At 42.3% G+C, this 24112-nt stretch overlaps 2 protein-coding genes across 5 annotated transcripts; one reads left to right on the top strand and one right to left on the bottom strand.

The window, feature by feature from the left end:
• The first annotated feature begins 6273 nt into the window (after positions 1-6273).
• On the top strand, positions 6274-8045 carry LOC109910044 (homeobox protein ARX). Its single transcript, XM_020509193.2, has 5 exons — positions 6274-6425; positions 6575-6890; positions 7052-7097; positions 7363-7628; positions 7730-8045. The coding sequence occupies exons 1-5, from the start codon at positions 6287-6289 to the stop codon at positions 7881-7883; spliced, it is 921 nt and encodes a 306-aa protein (XP_020364782.2). The 5' UTR covers positions 6274-6286; the 3' UTR covers positions 7884-8045.
• Positions 8046-10634: 2589 nt separating this feature from the next.
• Positions 10635-17482, bottom strand: LOC109864505 (protein FAM199X). Of its 4 annotated transcripts, none has more exons than XM_020452353.2 (7): positions 17327-17482; positions 16694-16874; positions 16373-16592; positions 16127-16279; positions 15879-16040; positions 14035-14304; positions 10635-12070 (listed from the first exon to the last, which is right to left on the bottom strand). In XM_020452353.2, exons 2-7 carry the CDS (start codon positions 16858-16860, stop codon positions 11894-11896), a joined length of 1149 nt encoding a protein of 382 aa, XP_020307942.1. In that variant the 5' UTR covers positions 16861-16874; positions 17327-17482; the 3' UTR covers positions 10635-11893. The 4 variants fall into 4 exon arrangements, with proteins under 4 accessions (XP_020307942.1, XP_020307940.1, XP_020307941.1 ...); XM_020452351.2 differs by having other exon boundaries at positions 16127-16297; positions 17327-17479; XM_020452352.2 differs by having other exon boundaries at positions 16127-16297; positions 17290-17465.
• Positions 17483-24112: the final 6630 nt, after the last annotated feature.

The following is a 24112-nucleotide window of genomic DNA, read 5'->3' as shown; positions in this document are numbered from 1 at the left end:
AAAACTCTTGTTTTCCCAGAGAAAACAAGAGGAAAAGGGAACTTTCTGTTTAGATATCGATGATAGACCGATTCTGATATGTGATGTAGATTGATAATGTAGCCTAATTTCTCCATTCCATAATTCACAATCCAATAAATATACTGTACCTTGAGGGTATTGTGGGAAAGAAGAGTTACAGCCTTCACGGATAGAACTATACAAGGAGTAGTCAGGGTTTATGAGTCAATACGTCTCATGATAATTAAACATGTATAGATGCTACAGAGAGTGCCATTCACATGAAAATGCAGACTGTATTGTGTAAACTATGACCAATAGAACCCTGACTTAAAGATCCAATGTAGCCATCTTTTATCTCAACATCAAATCATTTCTGGGTAACAATTAAGTACCTTACTGTAATTGTTTTCAATTAAAATGGTCAAAAATAAACAAAAATAGCTTCTTAGCAAAGAGCAATTTCTTAAGCAAGAATTTAGCTGGCTGGGAGTGGTCTGAATTGGGAGGGGGTGGGATTGGCATTTGACATTTTTTTGTCTGTTCGGGTACTTACATTTTTTTAAACTAAAAAAGTATATACATTTTTAGAACACAAGGCCCGCACTAGAAAACAAATGTGCGCACATGTATCTATATACTAACAGTGAGCAACAATGCCTAATTTATCAAAACCATTACAGATAAAACAGATCCTAATTGCTAAATTGCCCCATACATATTCAGTCAATAAATAAGCAAGTGCCATTTAAGATTAATTTAATGGAACCGTAATATCAACTGGTTCTATTATATCGTCGAACACAATCTTCAAAAAGCCAGTAACCTCAGCAGTGGCACTTGCTTGTAGAAGCCTATGGCTGGGCAATGGCATAGCCTTGTTTTGTTCATTTAGCAGACAAACCATCTTATTTTCCGAGCCCTTATCACTGTCAAGACACACCAATTTTATAGTAAAGCAGGATGTAACATAACCGAATGAAATAGAACAGAATCATTTTCCAAATGAAAAAAAGTTGCCAGTGTGAAGTGATGGGTATCTCTCATCTGGAACAGTCATTCTCAAAGAGCGATCATTTGAAGGGGGGCTCAATTTGATGAGTTGAAAGACAAGTTTCAGGGTTTACCAACCATAATCTGTCTTCTTTTCGATATACCAGACGTTCAATTTAGTTTATTCTGCCTGTTCATTGGAATTTTCTAAATGGATGAACAATTCCACATTGAACACTGCATGGTGGTGAATTATGGCCAGGACATCTGTTTGGTGAGTAGGCCTATGGCCAGGACATCTGTTTGGTGAGTAGGCCTATGGCCAGGACATCTGTTTGGTGAGTAGGCCTATGGCCAGGACATCTGTTTGGTGAGTAGGCCTATGGCCAGGACATCTGTTTGGTGAGTAGGCCTATGGCCACACCAACTGTTTGGTGAGTAGGCCTATGCTTAATAATTCTGATTCAAATATGCTCTTTGTCTTTATCAAGCTAATGTTATAACATATTTTCAGTGTGCAACCTGTCTAGCTTAGTTAGGCTAACCAGTTCGAAATGGCACTTGCAGTTCGCAAAGTAGCCTAAGCGGAAAATAGACTGGATGCAATTATTACAAAACTTACAAACTGCAGCTTGTTGTTTTTTGGTATATTCGGATCCCCATTAGCATTTGCAGAAGCAGCAGCTATTCTTCCTGGGGTGCACAAAAAAAACACAAAACATATTGGAGCACATATTTTCCTACTTCAATCAACCAGTTCTTTTAAAATTTGTGTTAAAATAATCATTTGGCAAGGAATGCAGCTTGTGTATCCCATCAGTTAGATACTCTTTTATAGGCATTTCATTGTGTAGGCCTAACGGGAGCTTCAGCGCGCCTGTGTGGAGGTAGTGGTCAGAACTCAATTGAATGAGACACAGAGGGGAACGTGAATTTAGCAGGAAATGTGTGATGCTTGGCTTGGCTTCTTTTTTTGTTGTGCCCCACAAATGTACAAATGGAACACTAGAGTCAGAGCAAATTAACGGTGTCTTCAAGACAAAATTCAAGACATTCTACCAAATAGTTTTAGAGTATTGGAAAAAAATTGAATCTCAGTAATACAATTTCACAGTAATACTACGGACTCAGTGTGAAAATATATATAAAAACACAGGGAAATCACCTTTTTGACTGCACTGGCCTTTAAAACAACATACTGTGTATACACTTGATGCTCGTTACTGTAGCTACAATAATTACACAACATGTGCGATGTTGTTCTTTTTGAGGAGTTTTAAAGCAAACACACGGAAAACAACCCACACAGTAGATAGATAAAGTACAGTTAACAAGACTCAATGAGTTATTGCTCTTACACTGAGAGTATCTTTGTCCTCACTCAACCGTTATTGCATATTAAAGATGTTGTAATGCACCATCAGGTTTATGGCACACTAAGTGTGACTCCCTGCTGCCCAGCAAATCAGCATTTTACAGCCCATAAAGGGCCAATAATCGGCCCTAAATGAGTGTTAGAAAAACTGTGTCAAACACATGGTTGCCTTCTTCTATCAAACTTTCAATGGAGAGAGACAGAATTTCCAATGACTTTCTTCTGTATCTCATTCAGTATTAACCATCAGAGAGCTGCAAAATTACACGATATTTAAACCTTTCAAAACAGTTCAGACCAATGAAAACCAATGTATATATAGCTAAATGTAGGATGTAATTGAACCAACATTGCCTTGGGGCTGATTGTACAGAAGGCCAATTGACAGTGGTGTTTTGAGGTAATTATTAAAGCAAACACTTGTAGTGAAATATGAGAGAGTGGGTTGTAATAAGGAGATGTGCCTGGAAAAGGAACCAGCGTGGGATTAACACCTGGGCCTCATTCATATGCATGACAACCTGCTCCCATGATAAACAATGTGATTCTTGTAAACCATTTAATATAAAAAGCTGTCATGCAGAGACATAAAACTACCTAATTCACACCAAGTTTTTAATTTGAATTCCGACAGCAAATTGGCGAGTGATCAAGATGACCCAGCAGTATTTTGAGGAGGAAGTCTCCTATGTCCCTCTCTCTGTCTCTCATCAACCAGACCACCTGGGATGGAGAGATAGAGGGATGGAGGGGGAGGACACCCAGTGTAGCGCAGGATGACAGGAAAGGACGAGGACACACTCTGCAGGTCAGTCCTCACAGGACTCTAATGGGGGAATCGTGAATGCTGCCATGGGACAATATGCTGATCTGAACACACAGAAACATAAGCTGTGAAAGTAGAAAAGTAGCTGAAGCAAAAAGAATCTGCAGCGGAAGCTGTGCCACCAGAGACTCTGGGTTCGCGCCCAGGCTCTGTCGTAACCGGCCGCGACCGGGAGGTCCGTGGGGCGATGCACAATTGGCATAGCGTCGTCTGGGTTAGGGAGGGTTTGGCCGGTAGGGAAATCCTTGTCTCATCGCGCACCAGCGACTCCTGTGGTGGGCCGGGCGCAGTGCACGCTAACCATGGTTGCCAGGTGCACGGTGTTTCCTCCGACACATTGGTGCGGCTGGCTTCCGGGTTGGATGCGCGCTGTGTTAAGAAGCAGTGCGGCTTGGTTGGGTTGTGTATCGGAGGACGCATGACTTTCAACCTTCGTCTCTCCCGAGCCCGTACGGGAGATTTAGCAATGAGACAAGATAGTAGCTACTAACAAATTGGATATCACGGAATTGGTGAGAAAAAGGGGGTAAAATTCAATACAAAAATTAAAAGACGTCAGACATTACAGGGAAGAGAAGAGTGCACAGTGGTGAATTGGGGGTCAGTAGATTGAATGGGACTGCAGTTGAAATCTCAACAGAAAATAACTTGTTTTTCCATAGTCTTGGAGCAAGGTGTAAGAATCCTTTCTGTCAGAGTCTATAAATCTGACTTTCAACACTTGTATTTTCCTACCAAGAACCCAAGGAGTCACCCCTTCTCTTCCCGTTCTCTCGATACACATTTAAATTTTTCTGCTTAACGTCTTCGTAAGGGCTCAGCACACTGCTGTCTTCAAAAACCCAGATCCCAGAGGTGTTTGACTGACTGCCACTTGGGCAGAGCACGGATATGGTTCTGAGCAATGATCCAACTTTACTTTGAAGCATTCGTATTTTGGCTTGGTGACAAAGGTAGTACGTGTCAATGTGAAGCAAAGAGGTTTCCTATCTCACAAGAGAAGAGAAATCTAAGGTAAGCCCTTATATGAGCACTACCATTTTGTGAATATTTATGTATTCACTGTGTGCTCAAGTTGCATTTTAAACACAAGGGTCATTCCTGTGGATTAAATGTAAATTCTAAATGTATATTTGAATGATTTTAACTATGACATTATTCCACATGGTATACTACTGCCATCCAGTGGCAATGAACCACAGTAACTGTTGGGACATTATTATTTTACCCTCACAGCAACATCATAGGACACATTATAATAATGTGACATAGTCTGGTAGAAAAATGGTTCAGATTGGTTGGTTTTGAATTTGTTGACTTGAACATCAAACATGGTGATGCACTACACACGCACGCCCACAAACGCCACGCTCGCACCCCTGCCCGAGTGCACACACACACCGCACACACTCACCGATTTCACATTATCCTCAATGATTCAAATCAATTTATGTAAAATATCCATTCCAGTGGCATGTTAATTCAAAAATACGATTTGCATAAGTGAAGCCATGCTGGTGCACATTACCACTTTTCACATTTCAAGCATTCACACATTGGCCAAATGAACAGCATCCTTCTAACATAAAAAAAAAAAAGAGTGCTTGGTCAATTAGTCAGTCGGTATGCTGGTATTTTCAAAGTGGCAGCAAAAAAAGCTGTGCAGCATGGAGCAGGCTATAGCTGGCTAATTGAAGGACAGGCTGGCTGGGATTCCAAATGGATGTGAATGGCAATATTGACACCCTGTGTCTGCATGACAAATTGAGGTCGGGGATGTCAAATTGGAGCCCTTCCTGCTGCTTCCCTACAAATAGTTCTTGTCATAAATCATGAAGAGGCAGAGTTCTCCTGTACATTCATCAGAGCCCCCTCCATGCTTCCATTAAACAGCATTAACACCTCGTTTTAGGCTGGCCTCCATATGTCTGCCTCCTCACTAATGAAATTAAATAAGCTGATTTTCATAGTCCTTTTTTCAAATAGCCCCAGGACTGTTTGGAATGTATCTATTAATGTGGGTGTCCAATGTGTGTTTGAATAATTAATGGCATTATTCTGGGATAGCCCTCCTATGCTTGGACTGATTTGTGCTGTATAGACAACAACCAGTCACAACATTCTGAATTCTGCACCAATGAGCAAGCTTTAAGACTGAGCTTACTTGAAGAGCCTATGTGAGATCCTTGACTCACCAAAAGCTCTCTGCAGCACAGCAGTACTGTACCTGTCGATGGAGAATGCTGCAATGATGGAAACCTCTGTCCTGCCACTGCCAGCATGACATACCATGCTCAAGGTAATAAAACATCTTTATAGATAGAATCCATACAGTCTCACTTGTAAAAAATGTACAAGAGGAAAGAGTTCCATCTGTAGCCAATGGTCTGATTTATTGACAAACGGAGCATGTAAGAAATGCAGACAAGAGTCACTTCAGACTTTATAAAACTATTTGTCTCATTAGATCTGGTGTTGAGTATACAAGACAAATATGTGACGGATTTCAACAAAGATATGCTTAATTTGGACATGTATGTCACTGCTAAAAATGATGTACAATAATCATGCTGTTCAGATATCATCCTTTTTCGTTCCACACTCAGTTCCACGGGTGGCCACTAGGCAGCACCCATCTCCCATCATCAATAAACGTTCTTATTTAGTGTTATAAAAGTACTAATTGGGTGAAATCATATTGCAAGTAAAGGAAGTCCTCCATAATAATATATTTAGGATCTATGATTAAATAACCTATTACAACTTTATCTCAAAGAGAAAGCTTTATTTCTACTGTTTGATGCTTCCACTTTTACTAGAGCTGCTACTAAAATGTATTTTAGTATTGATAGTAGTATTACTTAGTTTTGCACAATAAAGATAAAGTAGGGCTATCAATAGACATTCACAAAGATCTTCCTCCTACCTCTACTGTTCCCTTTCCTGCCAAATGGAAAAGTAAAAATGCTAATGACATTGATAACACTACAGTGATGGGCCAATAAAGAGCAGCACAGTTTCCACTATTTGAGAGTCAATGCTTTGTAGACAGCTGACTCTGTCAGAGTAACTGTGGGATCTGTAAAGGACAAATGATTGAGACAACTATGAGGGGGTCTTCTAAACCCCAGTCATCACATGGGCTAGAGAAATTGCCATTTGCATCATCTTATTTGATTGATTCCATTCTGAGCAAAGGTGTGAGGAAAGACACTGGGATCAGCAGAGAAGGTACGTGCCATTTGTTTCAAAACCAAAATTTGGAAGATTGTCAATTCCCTTTTGTAAGTGGCGCAGGGGAAATTGTGTTGGTGAGATTTCCAAATAGGTGAAGAGAATTCTGTTCACATGATAGATAACTGTGTACATATTTTAAACAGTGGATTCCATGGGTCCAATATCTCTCAAAGAGACTGAGAATCAATCCAACAAGTCCGAGCAGATATCAATAGCAGATCATACTGCTCCTGAGGAGAACAAACGCACTTTACAGCCACAAGATACTAGGAAAGAGGTAAATACTAACAGAGGGACAGCGCTTGGTTCCAACAGAAACCAAACAGAGCAGCTGAAAACACCAAGCTCGGGTGGACACTCAAGGAAGCAACGACGTTATCGCACCACTTTTACTAACTTCCAGCTGGAACAACTGGAGAGGGCTTTCTGCAAATCCCATTATCCAGACATTTTTGCCAGGTAAACACATTATATTCTATCATTACTACTAGTTGACATTAGTAGTGAGAGTCTTTGTTACTCTTAGTTTTATACTACAACATATATTTACTGTTCAATCATGTCAACTATAAAGGACTGTTTAAACTGTTCATAGATCAATGTCTCTTTATTTACCCTAGAGAGGAACTGGCAACGCATCTAACTTTAACAGAGGCAAGAGTCCAGGTACAGATACTTGCTCAATCATTTGTTTTTGCCATTCATAAACTTCACAAAGATATGTTGCTTGGCCTTGGAGCTGGTTCTTATTTGGCACCGAGTTAATATGATGCTGCAACAGATATTATTCAGTCATGGATCCATCAATACACTCTTAATCCCGGCAACCCAGAACCAAATCTCTAAATGCACGCTTGCTTCTGGCCAGCTAATGTTTTTGTTGTCACGAGACCATTATAGACTGTTGGCTTTTCTCCACTCTTGTGTCTAGGTTTGGTTTCAGAACCGCAGAGCCAAGTGGCGCAAGAACGAGAAGGCTGGAGTGTTGAGTTCCCTCCCTGGGCTACCTTTAACCAACTCCCTGGGCGTTTACCTGGATGTCCCCTTGCACCAGGCCTCTTTGGTGGAGCCATCCTGGGGGGGAGCCCGATACACAGCCTCAGTGTATGCGCCTGACTCTGTTGGAAACCTGGTTATTAACACTCTGGCCTGGGCCTCACTGTGTGGACATCCTTTTATCCATCCTAACTTCAGCAGGTATATCAGACTTCTGGTTCATATGTTATACTGTATACCGACTAGGTTACAAGACTTGGGTTAACTCTTTAAAAACCACTTAGTTGTTTTTCTCTCCTTAGGTTTTTAACCTTGTTAAATCCATTGGGTAACACTCCAACCCTGATGACCAAACCTACCAGAATATCCCAGGCCAGCCCAGCCGCCATGCTGGACAATGACAGGAGGCTACTTAGCACTGGCCACAACAAGGAGCACTCTGTCCACATGCAGTAGTCCAACACATTGCGGGACATTGTCCTGTCCACCTTGTCCATGCCTGGTTACAATTTGTGCAATGTTTTGTTCACGTATGCTAGCGTAATAAGATTATGTTTCAATGTTTGTGTTGTATAATTTACTGGACAGCAAAACGTCTTTCCTAAATATTTTCGATAAATGATGTAACTATATAAACAATTTAAAAAATGTGTGTACCACTTGAACATTATCTTTTCAATATGCACCTGACATTTCCAATGGCATCATGTCAGAGGGTTAAATATACCTTTATTCACACAGCTAACACAGGTTATGTTCAATTGTAAATGATAGTGACCAAGCTTTCACATAAAGTGTGCATGACTTTGTTAAAAGGGAAAGAGGCATTAACCTATCACTCTGTAATTGGTCCATCAAAACCTCCTTAAAATGCCTTACACATAAACACACCATCTGAAAAGCAATAGACCAGCTAACAAGGGGACAGGACACTACGATACAACAAAGATATAACTAGACAAACACTTTCTCCAGATGAGTCCATTAAGGTCCTCTATCTAAACAATAGTTAGGTTGGATTTCAGGAGCAGCCTGCCAGTCAACGGAAAACACGTAAGGCAATAACTGATTGAGCAAAGCTTTAGATGCCTGATGAAATCAGATGGGAATGACTTTGGTCCTACCTTATCTGTTGCCCAGAGCCACTTACCAGACAAATAACACACCTATTGTGACGATTACTGCTCAACTAGCCAAGAAGACAGGGGCCATTAAATTGTTTCATGGGTGAAGAGACTCACACTCACCACCACATCTGGACTCAGAGCATTATCAAAATAAACTTGACTCATCCACTTCTCTGCCGGTTCACCCTATCAGTTCTAACTGATACAATCAGCACTACAGTTCCTACACATGTGCAAGTTTGATTAGGTTCTCCTAAAAAGTGTCTTGCCTCTGATATTGGTTGTGCGCTTAATATTCAGTAAGAAGCACAGGAAGCAATGTGTGGCTCTGTCTCACCTATTCTCTTGGATGGGGACAAATAGAACCATCAGAAAGGCAATGGTGCATGATGAAATACTTATTTCTGCTGTACAGTCTGTGTACACCACAGAAAACAAACATAGCTGCTACATTGACAATAGGTTCTTCTCATGCAGATTGTTTTCTCAGATTATGCTGACTTGGCGACATAGGGCTCAATCATAGACCCACTTAGCTCAATTCAGAGAAATTGTGGGTGTAGCAGGACTGTATCTGATGACTTCGTGGAAAAAGGGATGTGCTCATTTGAAAGTGGACCATCCCTTCTCAGTAAGATTTTTAAGGTTTCTTAGTCAGCAATAATCACAATAAATTAATAAACTGGCATAATCTGTTCGGTAACACTTGAGTTAACCTATTACATTAGTTCATCAAGCACTTGTTGTTGGATGCTCCATAAATTGTATACTATTCATTTGCTTGGGCCCCATACATTACCTTGTCCATTAAATAAGGCTGAAGGCATTGGTGTAGCAGTGTCGATGGCTTAACTGTGTAACAGTCCCATTCCCTGGCAGCAATTCTCAGCCCAGCCTGCCTCATATGATGGGAGAATGGTCACCTTGTTCTTGTTTATTGGGTGATCACCAGCATGCCTGGAAGTTAATTACTGTAAAAAGCCCCTCTACTGAAATTTGCACCTGCTGCCAATTACCTTCAAGGTTTACTTAAAACCATCCAATCAAAAACTATGGCTGTGGGATAGTGGAAAATACTTGCCAGAATGTATTCCCAGTCCAGACAAAATAACCAGATTTGGTCCAAGAGCTGGACTGAGTTTCAGGCATCATTGTATTTGAGGGAAATGGTCCTAATTGAGTAGGTGTCAGAAACATGGATAGGCTACATTAACTATAACTACATTAACTATAACTTTTTTGATTAACATACATCTTAATCAAATATAAAATTACAAGGGCCAAGTTTATTCAGATCATTTTGCATCCAGTTTAATTTAGTGGTTGTAATAGCTACTACATAGGATCCAATCAAAATGATATGAAGCATCTATCACCATTACTGTCCAGCTGAGGATGTGCTTGTATCTATTCCAGATAACACTAATGTAGCTAAGCAAACACATTTCTAATGTATCCTGGACTGTGGAGTCACTAAGACACTATGATTAATCACAGATCTATTTTACTGCCTTCATTTACACGCTATCTTTCCCTTGCATAACTGTTCTCTTGGTTTATACCTATAATGTATTTGTTCTAGCTAATGCACTACCTATTGACCTTCCGTCTCCGATAGATGAAATTGATTTGCAATGAAGCTCAAATGATGAACTCCTATGCCACTGCATGCTGTTCCACATACTGAACTGATGTGTAAACACAACAATAAAATACATTAGTCTTAACAAATGTTAGTCCCAGACATGTTACCACCACATTAAGTACTACTTCTAATAGGCTTGTAAAATGTACTATTAACAAGATACAACTACTATATTTTAGGATTAGTTTGATTGTAACGTATTAGACATATTTAGCATGCATTTTGTGAATTAATATCTTTACAATGTGTAATTTCTGTCAAGAGATTTTGTATATTGCCCTATATTGGCTTTTGAGTGAACAAATATTGGAGGACATTGCTCCATTTGCAGCCATTTTGTGTTGCAATAGCCAATCAAGAAGTATGGTTTATCAACGTATATAGTCAATCAAGGTGATATCGCTCTCTTGTGAAAATTAAGACACAAATCTGAAGGAAAATTTGATGCGATGACAATTTATTTCTCATTTTGCATTACATTATTGAGTAGATCACACAGAAACAACTGCATTCTGGTATGCTTCTGTTCTTTAACTACATTTCCCAATATCTCGCTCACGTCAAAAATACATTGCAGTGGCATATACAGCAACTTGAAATTGGACACCCAAGAAAGCAAGCAATGAATACTCCCTAACTTGGTGCAGCAACCTTTTTTCCCACCGAATGAATGGTATTTCATGGCTATTCATTTATTTATTCAAAATAAAGATCTACTCACAACATCTAGTTGATCTAATATATTGTTTTTATAATTACTCAAAAGGGGTAACTTTATACAGGAAAAAGACAAAGCGACATATACAGGTGATAAAGCTTCTTTAGGTAAATACATTTTCTAATGTACAGTAGTTCGTGTTGTGTTCATGTTGAAAGAGTAAATACTGTCGCTCCACAGGGTGGGGTCCACCACAATATCCAAGGAGAGTAAGCAAAGATGTCAAGAAATACCTTCCCATCTAAAGAACATGCAGTCATACTACAGTTCAATAGCATTCAATATGGGAATCTCTTAATTTGCACTGGATAGCTGCATTATTTTACATTTAATTTTCAAGTCTACCCCCCCCCCCCCCCCCCCCCCCATGCACAAAATACACACAAGGAAAACAAAAACAGATTCATGTGACTTATTAAACCACCTTTGACAATGTAGAATTCAATGCTTCATTTCTATGTATTTGTTAGAGCCCAAGTCTGTATCACCACTTAGCCCTGTTGTGTTTATGAACATGTAGGCCTTAACTTAAGGGGAAACAATGTAAAAACAGTTATGATTTAACTGCATTTATATACAAAAACCACAATAAGAAGCCATTGAAAATATGTTAAGCATTTACAACTCAATAATGCCAACTGTTAATTCACCTGAATGCCAACGGTGATGAATTCCCATGCATTGATTCAGTGTTCCCTCTATGCCTTCAAGATTAAGTTAATCACCAGAATGAAGTTAGTCTTGGTAGTTTTTTACTTGAATTCATTTTCAGAAAAATACTCCAATGTTTATACAGCTTCAGTTTTTAGAATCCTGTGCAGTTCTAAGGACATAAAATAACTCCAGACTGATTCCAATAGTGCAGCTTCGCTTCGACGTAAACTAGGCTCTAGGATGTGGGACCACCTGCGACGTTTGTGGAAGATGTTATTGTGAGGCTTAAGATTAAGAAGGAACACTGACTCATTCACTCTTGTCACATCAAGATGTCGACCACATCTTCTCCACGGTCCTCCTCCTCTGTGACTTTGAGTGACAGCACCTCTTCGTTGAGGAAGAGGCCACTCAGCCTCTCCTTGCGGGCCTGTCTCTGCTCCTTCAGCTGTCTCTTACGCAGGGCTTTCTGCTGCAGCTTTCTCTGCTTAGAACGTTTCTACAATAAAAATAGGAAAATAAATAAATGTGTGGCAGTGACACGCCAAGCACACAAGATGCAGGGTTCTCCAAAGAATGTAAGAGGCACTGCACCACTTTCTGGACTGAAGTGGATTTAACAAGTGAAGGATCAAAAAGGATAATAGTTTTCACCTGGATTGACATGGTCAGTCTATATCATGGAAAGAGCAGGTGTTCTTGATGTTTTGTATACTCAGTATGCATGCATGTATGTATGCATGCACGCACAGAGTATTCGGGAAGTATTCAGACCCATTGACTTTTTCCACATTGTTACGTTACAGCCTTATTCTAAAATTGATAAAATTGTTCCCCCCCTCCCCCTCAATACACAACACCCCATAATGACAAAAGCAAAAATGGGTTTTAGACATCTGAAATGTAACATTTACCTAAGTAGTCAGACCCTTTAAATCAGTACTTTGTTGAAGAACCTTTGACAGCGATTACAGCCTCGAGTCTTCTTGGGTATGGCGCTACAAGCGTGGCACACCGGTATTTGGAGAGTTTCTCCCATTCTTCTCTGCAGATCCTCTCAAGCTCTGTCAGGTTGGATGGGGAGCGGCACTGCACAGCTTTTCCAGGTCTCTCCAGAGATGTTCGATCAGGTTCAAGTCCAGGGTCTGGCTGGGACACAAGAACATTCAGAGACTTGTCCCGATGCCACTCCGGCGTTGTCTTGGCAACGTGCTTAAGGACGTTATTCTGTTGGAAGGCGAACTATCGCCCCAGTCTGAGCGCTGTGGAGGAGGTTTTCATCTTGGATCTCTCAGTACTTTGTTCTGTTCATCCATCCCAAATGGTCTCCCAGTCCCTGCCTCTTAAAAACATCCCCACAGCATGATGCTGCCACCACCATGCCTTAGGGATGGAGCCATGTTTCCTCCAGGTGTAACGCTTGGCATTCAGGCCAAAGAGTTCAATCTTGGTTTCATCAGACCTGAAAATCTCAGGCTGTCATGTGCCTTTTACTGAGGAGTGGCTTCCATCTGGCCACTCTATCATAAGGGCCTGATTGGTAGATTGCTGCAGAGATGGTTGTTATTCTGGAAGGTTCTCCCATCTCCACAGAGGAACGATGTAGTTCGGTCAGAGTGACCATATTCTTGGTCACCTCCTTGACCAAGGCCTTTCTCCCCCAATTGCTCAGTTTGGTCAGGCTGCCAGCTCTAGAAAAATTGTCTTGGTGGTCCCAAACATCTTCCGTTTAAGAATGATGGAGGCCACTGTGTTCTTGGGGATCTTCAATAATGCAGAAATGTTTTTGTACCCTTCCCCAGATCTGTGCCTCGACACAATCCTGTCTCAGAGCTATACGGACAACTCCTTAGACATCATGTCTTGGTTTTTGCTCTGACATGTACTGTCAAACTTAGACAGGTGTGCCCCTTTCAAAATAATGTCCAATCAATTGAATTTACCACAGATAGAGGTTTACACAACTTGATTGGAGTCTCAAGGTAGATCAATGAAAACAGGATACAGCTTTTTACTTGGCTCATCGCACAACAGCGACTCCCTGTGGCGTGGCAGGCCGGGCGCCTGCAGGCTGACATCAGTCAGCGTGGCACACATTGGTGTGGCTGGTGCGGGAAACTTTGCAGCCAGTACAAGTTGATACAAATTTGCAAGTTCACTAGCGAGAGTGCAAGCTCAAGACAGACAGGCAGAGTAGAGAGGAAGAGTAAAAAGAAACTAAACCAACCTCCATGCATAGTCAATGTGTTTATAGAGGAGATTCAATTCCATCAGGATATTTTCTGCTGGGCAATGTGTCCGGCAATGTTTTTGTTTGTTGTTCTTTTATGTCATTTTTATCTGCCAAAAGCCAGCAATTAATGGCAAATGAAAACGCTGGTACAGTCCAAAGTATTTGATGAGGAGGATCACAATACCAGCCACAGTGTACTCTTAACAGGCAAAGTGAAGCCCCTTCCTTACCTTGGAGTCCCGGATCCGCTCAGCAGCACTGGACAGGTTCCCGTCACTGTGGGCGCGGCTGATGTTAGCCGCACTGCAGTTGGAGGCAGAGTTGCCAGTGGAGCCTGTGGATCCGGTGGAGCTGCTGGCACTGCTGACCATGCTAGCGTTGCTGCTGCTGGCCCCACTCACCCCGCTGTTGCTAGCACTGCTATGGCCACTCCTCTTCCAGCTGTCCCGGGTGCTGCAGGGGCGCAGTCGTGGACTGTGCTCCCGGATGTAGTTTCTCACCTGTTCAATAGGAACGTTTAGGCCTCAGGTTCAACACACTTCCGACAACATTTCGATTGGAGTATACTGCCCAGCATACAGGGCCACAATCCAAGTACAAGAATGTGGTCATTTTGCACCTAGGGATGAAACGGTTATCGGTTTCACGATAACTCATGAGTTAGTATGACCGTTTCCAATTTGAATTATCATTAAAACACAGTTTGAAAAACACACAGTAAATACTGTCCAGCATCAACAGTCTGACACAAGCGCAGCATGCAACGTAGGTTTTATTTTGTGTGAAAACATGGCGGAAAGCAGTGACAACGCTCTGGAGATATTTCAGCCTTCTAAGGGGACCAAATCTGAAGTGTGGTCATATTTTGGGTATTACAAGAGTGCAGAGGAAAACTTAAATCGCAGATGGTCACACTGTCTGCAGCACATGGAGAGGGGAAAAATGAAAAATTTGCTGCGAAAGGGGGCATCACTTCAAATCTTGAGTCATCTTCATGACCACCACCCACTACTTTATAGCAAATGCAAGGTAAGTTAACTTCTAGCTCAATTCATGATGTGGGACTTCAGAACGGGGGAAAATGTCATGGTGTGTGTAACTTGCTAATAGCTTGTCAATAATGTGAACTGAAGCTTTCAGTGTTACCTACTCATGAACCTGCAGACTATTTGCCCATTGCATACGATACCACAGTATGTAGTTTAGTCACCCAACCAACATATTTTGTTCATTTAAAACCCGGCAGACGCCGACTTGGTTGTAAAAGTGTTCCAACAGGAGAAACACTTATAGACTCCTATACAAGACTCCTGTATTTATGTCAATTGTTGTGTTCATTGCAATTACTATCACTTTCTTAAGACTCATTTGTAGTGTAAATTTTGCGTGGGGTCATTGCATAGCCTCAAATGCAACACAGAAGACAGTGTGCGTAAGTGAATAATACTTATAATGTAACACCAATAATAATACATTTGCTATTCCCTTGTTTATAGAGTGGGCGCGCAGAAGGCAAACCTGGTGATACTACTGGTACCTCACCCAACAGTTGACAGACACTCAAGCAAGCATTAAAAAGGCAGGCTGCTTATGCACCCACATCAAAAAAAAAAAATGCTTGAGACCTCACTGCAGCCCTTTCATATTGCATTGCAAAGGACATGATGCCATTTCAAATTGTTGAGAGGCCTGGCTTTGAGGCCGATGAAGGTTGCCGTGCCTCAATACAAAGTGAGTGCTGATAATTGTATTTGTTGTTTATTTGCTTTACTTAAGGTTGTGTTCATTTAAACCTGAACTAACCTTCACCTCATGGTCACATGGTGCCATCTTTAAATGTTATTTTAATGTTTATGCACACAAAAAGTGCATGTTGCTGCTAATTTTTTAGATTTAATTTTTTATTTTCAGAATAAAACTTGGTGAAATTATTTCAGTGTGTGTATCAGTACTTCTGGAACATGTGCAGCACATTTTAACAATACCGCGATAATACTGATAAATGTGAACATTTTGGTCACTATAATCGTGATTTGAAATGTTCATACTATCTCGAATTGTGCCATTCACTCACCTGTTTCAGTTTCTCATCAGTCAGGCAGTTGAGCTCGATGATAAACTCGCTGTCTGTGGGGGATATCTGTGCACACGGGTCAATGATCTTGATGATATCCAACTGCTCTCGTAGCCCCATCTCTGTGCTGACCTTTCTGCTCAAATATTCAATATATTCCACCTGAGAGGTAGACAAAGCATGAAACACATCTGCAACTGCTGCTTTACAATTCCTGGCATTGTGAAATTGAGAGCAGGTCTCCATACCTGTTCATCATTGGTCATAGCACTCCAGGGGAGCTCATCCATATTTCTATGTGGTTTGGTCTTTCTCTTGGAGGAAAGGCATGGGGAGCTGGGAACACTGGGTATGATGTCAGAGAGTACATCACTTCCACTGGCTATGTCGCTTCCAGGCAGCTGTGGATAAGCAAAAAACTTTTACTCCAAATGTAACAACTACCAACATACGTAAACAATAATATTTATGTCATCACATTAAGTGTAGCCTACCTGCCACTCAAATTCACTGTCTGACCAGTCCCAGTAAGTGCTGATAGAGGAGGACACGTCGCTGCAGACGCTGCCCTCTGGGAACAGATCGAAGGAGGTGAACTCCTGGTCGTCCAGGAGGGAGTAGCAGTCCTCCTGGTCTCCCACGGAGACGGAGGAGAACAGCTCCTCGCTGCATTCTGAGCTGGCCACACTCGTTCCACAGGAAGTCAGGTTCCATCTGAAAACAGTGGTTAGTTTAGCCTATATGAACAACTAAGTTACACTACCGTTTGGTTTTGAAAGCTGTTAGGCGTGCCACAAACAGGTATCGGGTCCTACCTGTTACTATGGAAGCGGCGCAGAGGGTCTGTCCGGTGACAAGAGGACAACTGAAAGCCAAAGTCACTGACATCCAAAGTGCCTGCCTCACTGAAGTTCCCTCGCTGCGACAGCAGTGGAAAGGGCTCCTCGGGGGCAAGGAACTTTCCATAGAGAGCCTCAGACATAACGATTTCTCCCCCTGAGGAAATTGTTAATAAGGCCAAATGTTAAACAAGGCTCTTTTCACTTACATAAACAGATTACCACTAGCGTGTTAGTTACTTGAGCTTGGTTGGCAAGGCAAGAAATCTAGCGTAGCGACTAGCGGTCTATTAAACAAAATATTGCTAACGCTACCAAGCTACGTTAACTTATCCAGCAAACTTCCGAGCTGGCTGGTTACCTTGTCAATTTCAAGTGTTAACGAAATGGTTGACCCTAATAAGTTATTTGGGACAGAAAACACGGAATAATCTTGAAGGCAAACAACGAGGCCTCGTTAGCTAACTTAGCTAAATCGCGTCGCGAAAATTAGTCGTAAAAGACAGCACGCCAGCCGGCTTGTTCGAGATAATCCATTATACCACGACATTATTGTTCGCATAACATCTTACCTGATTTACAGAAGAATAAGTTGATCAAGTAACAAACCTGCCGTTGTTCAAAGAAAAACCTCCTCCATTTGCAAATTCGCCTCGCCGAGCAAATTATTTCGACAAAACGACGCAACTCCACAACCACACACGTCAATGCCACGCTCTAAAAACTACAGCGCCCTCTTGCGAGAGAAAAATAAAAAGATGACGTAGATCGAGTAGCCTCTTCTTCTGTGGGTTTTATGGCGGACTACAACCCTAAAAGGTATATTGCCGCCACCAACTGGGCGGGTTGAAAAACCAAAACATGGCCAAAAGAAAATCCATGCGTAATAGGGAAATTAACTTAATCCACAAAAATAAAATAGTACATTTACAAAAACAAAACAAAACTCAAATTTCTTCCTTCTTTCAAATCTCAAAATCTCCCTTCTCAAGCTCTAGGGCCTGAGAGGATGCTTGTGACAATATCCCATGTAACTCCTCCGCCTAGAAATGTTTCTAGAAATCTGCTGTATCAACAATGATATCCTCATCCTGGAACTTATCTCCACCTTGGCAGTGCCATTAATCACCATAGCTATAAAGGCCACAAAGTCCACTTTCTTAACAGTTAAAATGTCAGTATCCTGCTTGTCAAAAGCAACCCTTGCAGTGAAGGCCTATCCACCACCATAGATTCTTCAGGTGCACCATTCAAAACCTCAACCCTTTTAACAGCTGCTGCATATGAAATGCTCTGGACAGCCCTGACTTTGGCCACCTCATTTTCTTTCACCCTTGTCGGGCATTCGAAAGACGTGGCTTCATGGTTGCCACCACAATTGCAACATGTCACATTTTCATCACTTTTAAAACACATGACATTATCTTTTCCACAACTTGGACATCTCGGTTTCTCCCTTCTGCAAAGACTTGAAACATGACCAAAAGCTTTACAATGATCTAACTGCATTGGTCATGGGATACATGCTCTGTAGTTTATATACCCCAACTCCACTTGAGTAGGGAGAGTGTCCATATAAAAAAACAAAAGAACAGATAGGCGTTTTCACTTTTTCTTCATTCACCACACAATTCATCTGACGTGCATCACTCACTCCAGGAATATTTTTAATCTCTTCAACATCGACTTCCCACGAGATGCCAGAAATAACCCCCTTGAGGGGTGCCCTGGTCTGAAGAGACAAACATGACACATCAAGCTTATCAAATCGGGTGAGACTAAACAAACGTTCCTTCTGATCCGCAGAACAACGAAAAATCCAAACAAGACCTCCTAACATGATCCTCACAGTCTTTACTTTACCCAATAGCATCCCATAGTAGTGGGGCCGAAATTGACGAGAGGGTTGGAGAAGCAGCAGCTGTGCAGGAATGCGAACAATATGGGTGTCAGTTCTGATGGTATGGAACGGGAGATTTCGGGTCAAGGACCAGAATGGTTGGTAGTGGAAAGACATAGGAAGAAGAGAGATCACGATACAGAAAGCAGTGGAGTAAAGAAAGCATAAAGAGGGCCAAGGTAGGAAGCAAGAATAATAATATTTTGGAGTGGAAAGCGGTGATGGTGTTACACCCTATCCAACTAACTAATGCCGTACAGAAAGAGGTAAGTTAAGTCAAATTAGCTCGGTTCATTGGAAATGGTAGACTGTTAATATGTTGTAGTAGCCAGGCTCAGTAAGAGAAGATTTTGAAAATGGAAAAGTTTAATGGGAAGATTAAAAGCCATGTCCCTGATGCTTATGCTAGATTGAAGGGAGTCATTGCTGGGGTCCCAATATATATGTCCATAGATGATTTTAAAGAACATGTGAAAGGAGGCAGAGGGATTGAGGGTAAAAGGTGGATCAGTAGGAAATAGGGTCAAAGTAGTGAAAGCTTATCAATGCTGATGAGGTTTGGAAAAATACAGATTGGAGCAATGTCAGAGAATTTGTCCCATCCCCATTGCAGTGTTTTAAATGCAAAATAAGCTGTTTTTGAACATGTATTTTACCTTTATTTAACTAGGCAAGTCAGTTAAGAACACATTTTTATTTACAATGACGGCCTAGGAACCGTGGGTTAACTGCCTTGTTCAGGGGCAGAATGACTGATTTTTACCTTGGGGATTCAATCTAGCAACCTTTCCGTTACTAGTCCAACACTCTAACCACTAGGCTACCTGCCACCCCATTTACAATGTAAACTAAGGAAATGTGCCAGGTGTGGAAGGGAACAGGTTTACAGTGAATGTGGGAGCAATGTGAAGCTTAAGTGTTGTAATTGTGGGGTGGAACATAGTGCAGCATTTGGTGGATGCTAGGTTCAGAGAGAGGCTAGAGAGGCTCAGAGATACAGCATTAGCCATGTATTATATGCAGAGGCTGTAAGACAGATTGGTGGAGGTACAGTGTGGAATGATGGAGCTTCCATGGCTGCTCCTGTATTAAGTGGACCGAATGTCAAGGGTGGTGTTTCTGCTGGTCTTGGCATGGTTTCGAGGCCTGTTCAGAAATCTTGTGCTCATGAATATACAGTGTCAAAGCACTGAATAATGAATAATGAATAATGTTGACTTCATAGCTTTTATTGGTATGTTTATCAATACGACCTGGGTTGTGGAAACGTTCCTGCAATGTAGGTGGCGGCATGGACTTAAATCAAAGATTGTTATTGTTCTGTACTTAAATGTTTGTTTGCGGACCGCAATGATATCATAGAAGAAAAGGAAGATGATGATGGCATGTCATGTCATGTGATCTCATCTACCAATCCGGAAATGGTCTGAAATAAACTAACAATCTAGTCAGCTAAAATACATAATTAGAAAATAATTGACACAAATATAGATTCGTCAAGCCATGCCAAAGTCGCGGTTGGTGCATCCACAGACTCAAGTTTTTTGGGAGGAAGGATTCCATCAGAAATCAAAATCATGGCTAAACAGCTGAAGGTTGCAGACCAATAATTGTTTAGAAAAATACTCAAAGGTTGGTAATTTAGTTGCATCCAATTCACTTTGGAACACTGAAATTAACTAGTTTCATAATCAAATCAAAATCAAATAGTTTCCATTTCTCTCTTTGTCTCTAGCCACACACTAGCTCTCTGAAAACTCAAGTTGTCTTAAATTGAGGCGGAGTTGTGTTTTGATAACATCGCAGGGTTTTCTAAAAACATTGAGGCACCATAAGTAAATTCTTGTAAATTCTGTAAACCCTTTGTCCTCTAAAACAGCGGTCCTTCCGAGCTGTGCTGAAATTCATACTTTCAGTAAAAACTTTTTGTGAATACAACCACCGACTTTTACCTCGTTGCTCATACTACGTAAGATGAGATTCAATTGGGACTCGGCTGTTTGTTCACCCGTACCCGCCCTCAATTGCTAATAACGCATTTGCAACCCGTGACTATATGTAATAAAGTGAAAATCTGAGGCCCCCACTCAACCCTAACCCACACACATAGAAAATGCTCTAGGCTACAGTCAAAGTCTTCAGAACAATTTGTTTACATTTTGGTAGGCTATTTGTTGGTCAACTTGTCTATAATTAGATACATGCAGCTTCTCTTTTGTCATCTTTTGTCATTATATGTTGCCCTAGGCCTAAAAACCTTGTTCAACAGAATAATATAATATATTGATAGAATGAATGCTTCAATCTAGTTGACATTAGAGGTCGACCGATTAATCGGCATGGCTGATTAATTAGGGCCGATTTCAAGTTTTCATAGCAATCGGTAATCTTCATTTTTGGATGCAAATTATGGCCGATTACATTGCAATCCACGAGGAGACTGTGTGGCAGGCCGACCACCACCAACATCAAAAGGACCTTGTGGCTGCAAGGAGCCAAGGTCAGTTGCTAGCTAGCATTAAACTATTTTTAAAAACAATCAGTCTTAACATAATCACTAGTTAACTACACATGGTTGATGATATTACAAGTTTAACTAGCTTGTCCTGTGTTCCATATAATCAATGCGGTGCCAGTTAATTTATCATCAAATCACAGCCTACTTCAACTTGCCAAACGGGTGATGATTTAACAAAAGCGCATTAGCGAAAAAAGCACAATCGTTGCACAAATGTACCTAATCATAAACATCAATGCCTTTCTTAAAATCAATATACAAGTATATTTTTTAAACGTGCATATTTAGTTAAAAGAAATTCATGTCAGCAGGATTTATTAACTGGGGAAATTGTGTCACTTCTCTTGCGTTCAGTGCAAGCAGAGTCAGGGTATATGCAGCAGTTTGGGCCGCCTGGCTCGTTGCGAACTGTGTGAAAACCATTTCTTCCTAACAAAGACCGTAATTAATTTAACAGAATTTTACATAATAATGACATAACTTTGAAGTGTAACGGTTCTCTTTAGTTGAAGGAGAGGCGGACCAAAATGCGACGTGATGATGATTCATGTTTGTTTAATGAAGAAAAAACTATACATGAATAAACTAACGAAAACAATAAACGTGAGAACTCAAAACAGCCCTATCTGGTGCAAACACAAAGACAGGAACAATCACCCACAAACACACAGTGAAACCCAGGCTACCTAAATATGGTTCCCAATCAGAGACAATGACTAACACCTGCCTCTGATTGAGAACCATATCAGGCCAGACATAGAAATAGACAAACAAGACATCCAACATAGAATGCCCAACCAGATCACACCCTGACCAACCAAAACATAGAAACATACAAAGCAAACTATGGTCAGGGTGTGACAGTACACCCCCCCCCCCCCCCCCAAGGTGCGGACTCCTGACACAAAACCTGAACCTATAGGGGAGGGTCTGGGTGGGCATCTGTCCGCGGTGGCGGCTCTGGTGCTGGACGTGGCCCCCACTTCACTATAGTCTTAGTCCCCCACCTTGTCCGCTTCCGTGGTCTCCTAGCCACGGCGACCGTACTTAATGACCCCACTGGACAGAGGGGCAGCTCTGGACAGAGGGGTGGCAGCTCAGGACAGAGGGGCGGAAGCTCGGGACAGAGGGGCGGAAGCTCGGGACAGAAAGGCGGAAGCTCGGGACAGAAAGGCGGAAGCTCGGGACTGAGGGGCTCTGGCGCCTCTGGGCTGAGGGGCTCTGGCGCCTCTGGGCTGAGGGGCTCTGGTGGCCCCTGGCTGACTGGCGGCACTGGCGGCCCCTGGCTGACTGGCAGCACTGGCGGCCCCTGGCTGACTGGCGGCCCCTGGCTGACTGACGGCACTGGCGGCCCCTGGCTGACTGACAGCACTGGCGGCCCCTGGCTGACTGGCGGCCCCTGGCTGACTGGCGGCCCCTGGCTGACTGGCGGCACTGGCGGCCCCTGGCTGACTGGCGGCCCCTGGCTTACTGGCGGCGCTGGGCAGATGGGCAGTTCAGGCGGCGCTGGGCAGACGGGTGGCTCAGGCGGCGCTGGGCAGACGGGTGGCTCAGGCAGCGCTGGGCAGACGGGTGGCTCAGGGCAGACGGGTAGCTCAGGCAGCGCTGTGCAGACGGGTGGCTCAGGCGGCGCTGGGCAGACGGGTGGCTCAGGCGGCATGGGCAGACGGGTGGCTCAGGCAGCGCTGGGCAGACGAGAAGCTCAGATGGCGCTGGGCAGACGGGAAGCTCAGATGGCGCTGGGCAGACGGGAAGCTCCGGCTACGCTGGAGAGGCGAGGCGCACTGTAGGCCTGATGCGTGGTGCTGGCACTGGTGGTACTGGGCCGAGGACATGCACAGGAAGCCTGGTGCGGGGAGCTGCTACCGGAGGGCTGGGGTGTGGAGGTGGTACTGGATAGACCGGACCGTGCAGGCGCACTGAAGCTCTTGAGCACCGAGCCTGCCCAACCTTACCCGGTTGAATGGTCCCGGTCGCCCTGCCAGTGCGACGAGGTGGAATAGCCCGCACTGGGCTATGCAGGCGAACCGGGGACACCGTGCGCAAGGCTGGTGCCATGTAAGCCGGCCCAAGGAGACGCACTGGCTACCTAAATATGGTTCCCAATCAGAGACAATGACTAACACCTGCCTCTGATTGAGAACCATATCAGGCCAGACATAGAAATAGACAAACAAGACATCCAACATAGAATGCCCAACCAGATCACACCCTGACCAACCAAAACATAGAAACATACAAAGCAAACTATGGTCAGGGTGTGACATGAAGGTTGTGCTATGTAACAGCAATATTTAGACTTAGGGTTGCCACCCGTTTGATAAAATCTGGAACGGTTCCGTTTTTCACTGAAAGAATAAACGTTTTGTTTTCTAAATGATAGTTTCCGGATTTAACCATATTAATGACCTAAGGCTCTTATTTTTGTGTGTTTATTATATTATAATTAAGTCTATGATTTGATATTTGATAGAGCAGTCTGACTGAGCAGTGATAGGCAGCAGCAGGCTGGTAAGCATTCATTCAAACAGCACTTTCCTGCATTTGCCAGCAGCTCTTAGCAATGCTTGAAGCACAGCGCTGTTAATGACTTCAAGCCTATCAACTCCCGAGATTAGGCTGGCAATACTATAGTGCCTATAAGAACATCCAATAGTCAAAGGTATATGAAATACAAATGGTATAGAGAGAAATCATCCTATAATTCCTATAATAACTACAACCTAAAACTTCTTAACTGGGAATATTGAAGACTCATGTTAAAAGGAACCGCCAGCTTTCATATGTTTTCATGTTCTGAGCAAGGAACTTAAATGGTAGCTTTTTTACATGGCACATATTGCACTTTTACTTTCTTCTCCATCACTGTGTTATTGCATTATTTAAACCAAATTAAACATGTTTCATTATTTATTTGAGACTAAATTGATTTTTATTTATGTATTATATTAATAAGTTAAAATAAAAGTGTTCATTT

Source organism: Oncorhynchus kisutch, linkage group LG19, assembly GCF_002021735.2.
Source record: "Oncorhynchus kisutch isolate 150728-3 linkage group LG19, Okis_V2, whole genome shotgun sequence".
NCBI classification, from domain to species: Eukaryota; Metazoa; Chordata; class Actinopteri; order Salmoniformes; family Salmonidae; genus Oncorhynchus; species Oncorhynchus kisutch.
Note: the sequence above shows the minus strand (reverse complement) of the source record. Positions and strands in the feature narration are given on the sequence as shown.

Bases quoted from the DNA above. Each gene is read 5' to 3' on its own strand.
- LOC109910044 (XM_020509193.2), top strand. From the start codon at position 6,287: ATGATTGAGACAACTATGAGGGGGTCTTCTAAACCCCAGTCATCACAT. The intron at 6,891-7,051 runs GTAAACACATTA...TATTTACCCTAG, and splicing joins TATCCAGACATTTTTGCCAG to AGAGGAACTGGCAACGCATC. The intron at 7,098-7,362 runs GTACAGATACTT...TCTTGTGTCTAG, and splicing joins TAACAGAGGCAAGAGTCCAG to GTTTGGTTTCAGAACCGCAG.
- LOC109864505 (XM_020452351.2), bottom strand. From the start codon at position 16,860: ATGTCTGAGGCTCTCTATGGAAAGTTCCTTGCCCCCGAGGAGCCCTTT. The intron at 16,298-16,372 runs GTAGGCTACACT...TTGGAGTAAAAG, and splicing joins ACAGTGAATTTGAGTGGCAG to TTTTTTGCTTATCCACAGCT. The intron at 16,041-16,126 runs GTATGGAGACCT...TCTACCTCTCAG, and splicing joins CTATGACCAATGATGAACAG to GTGGAATATATTGAATATTT.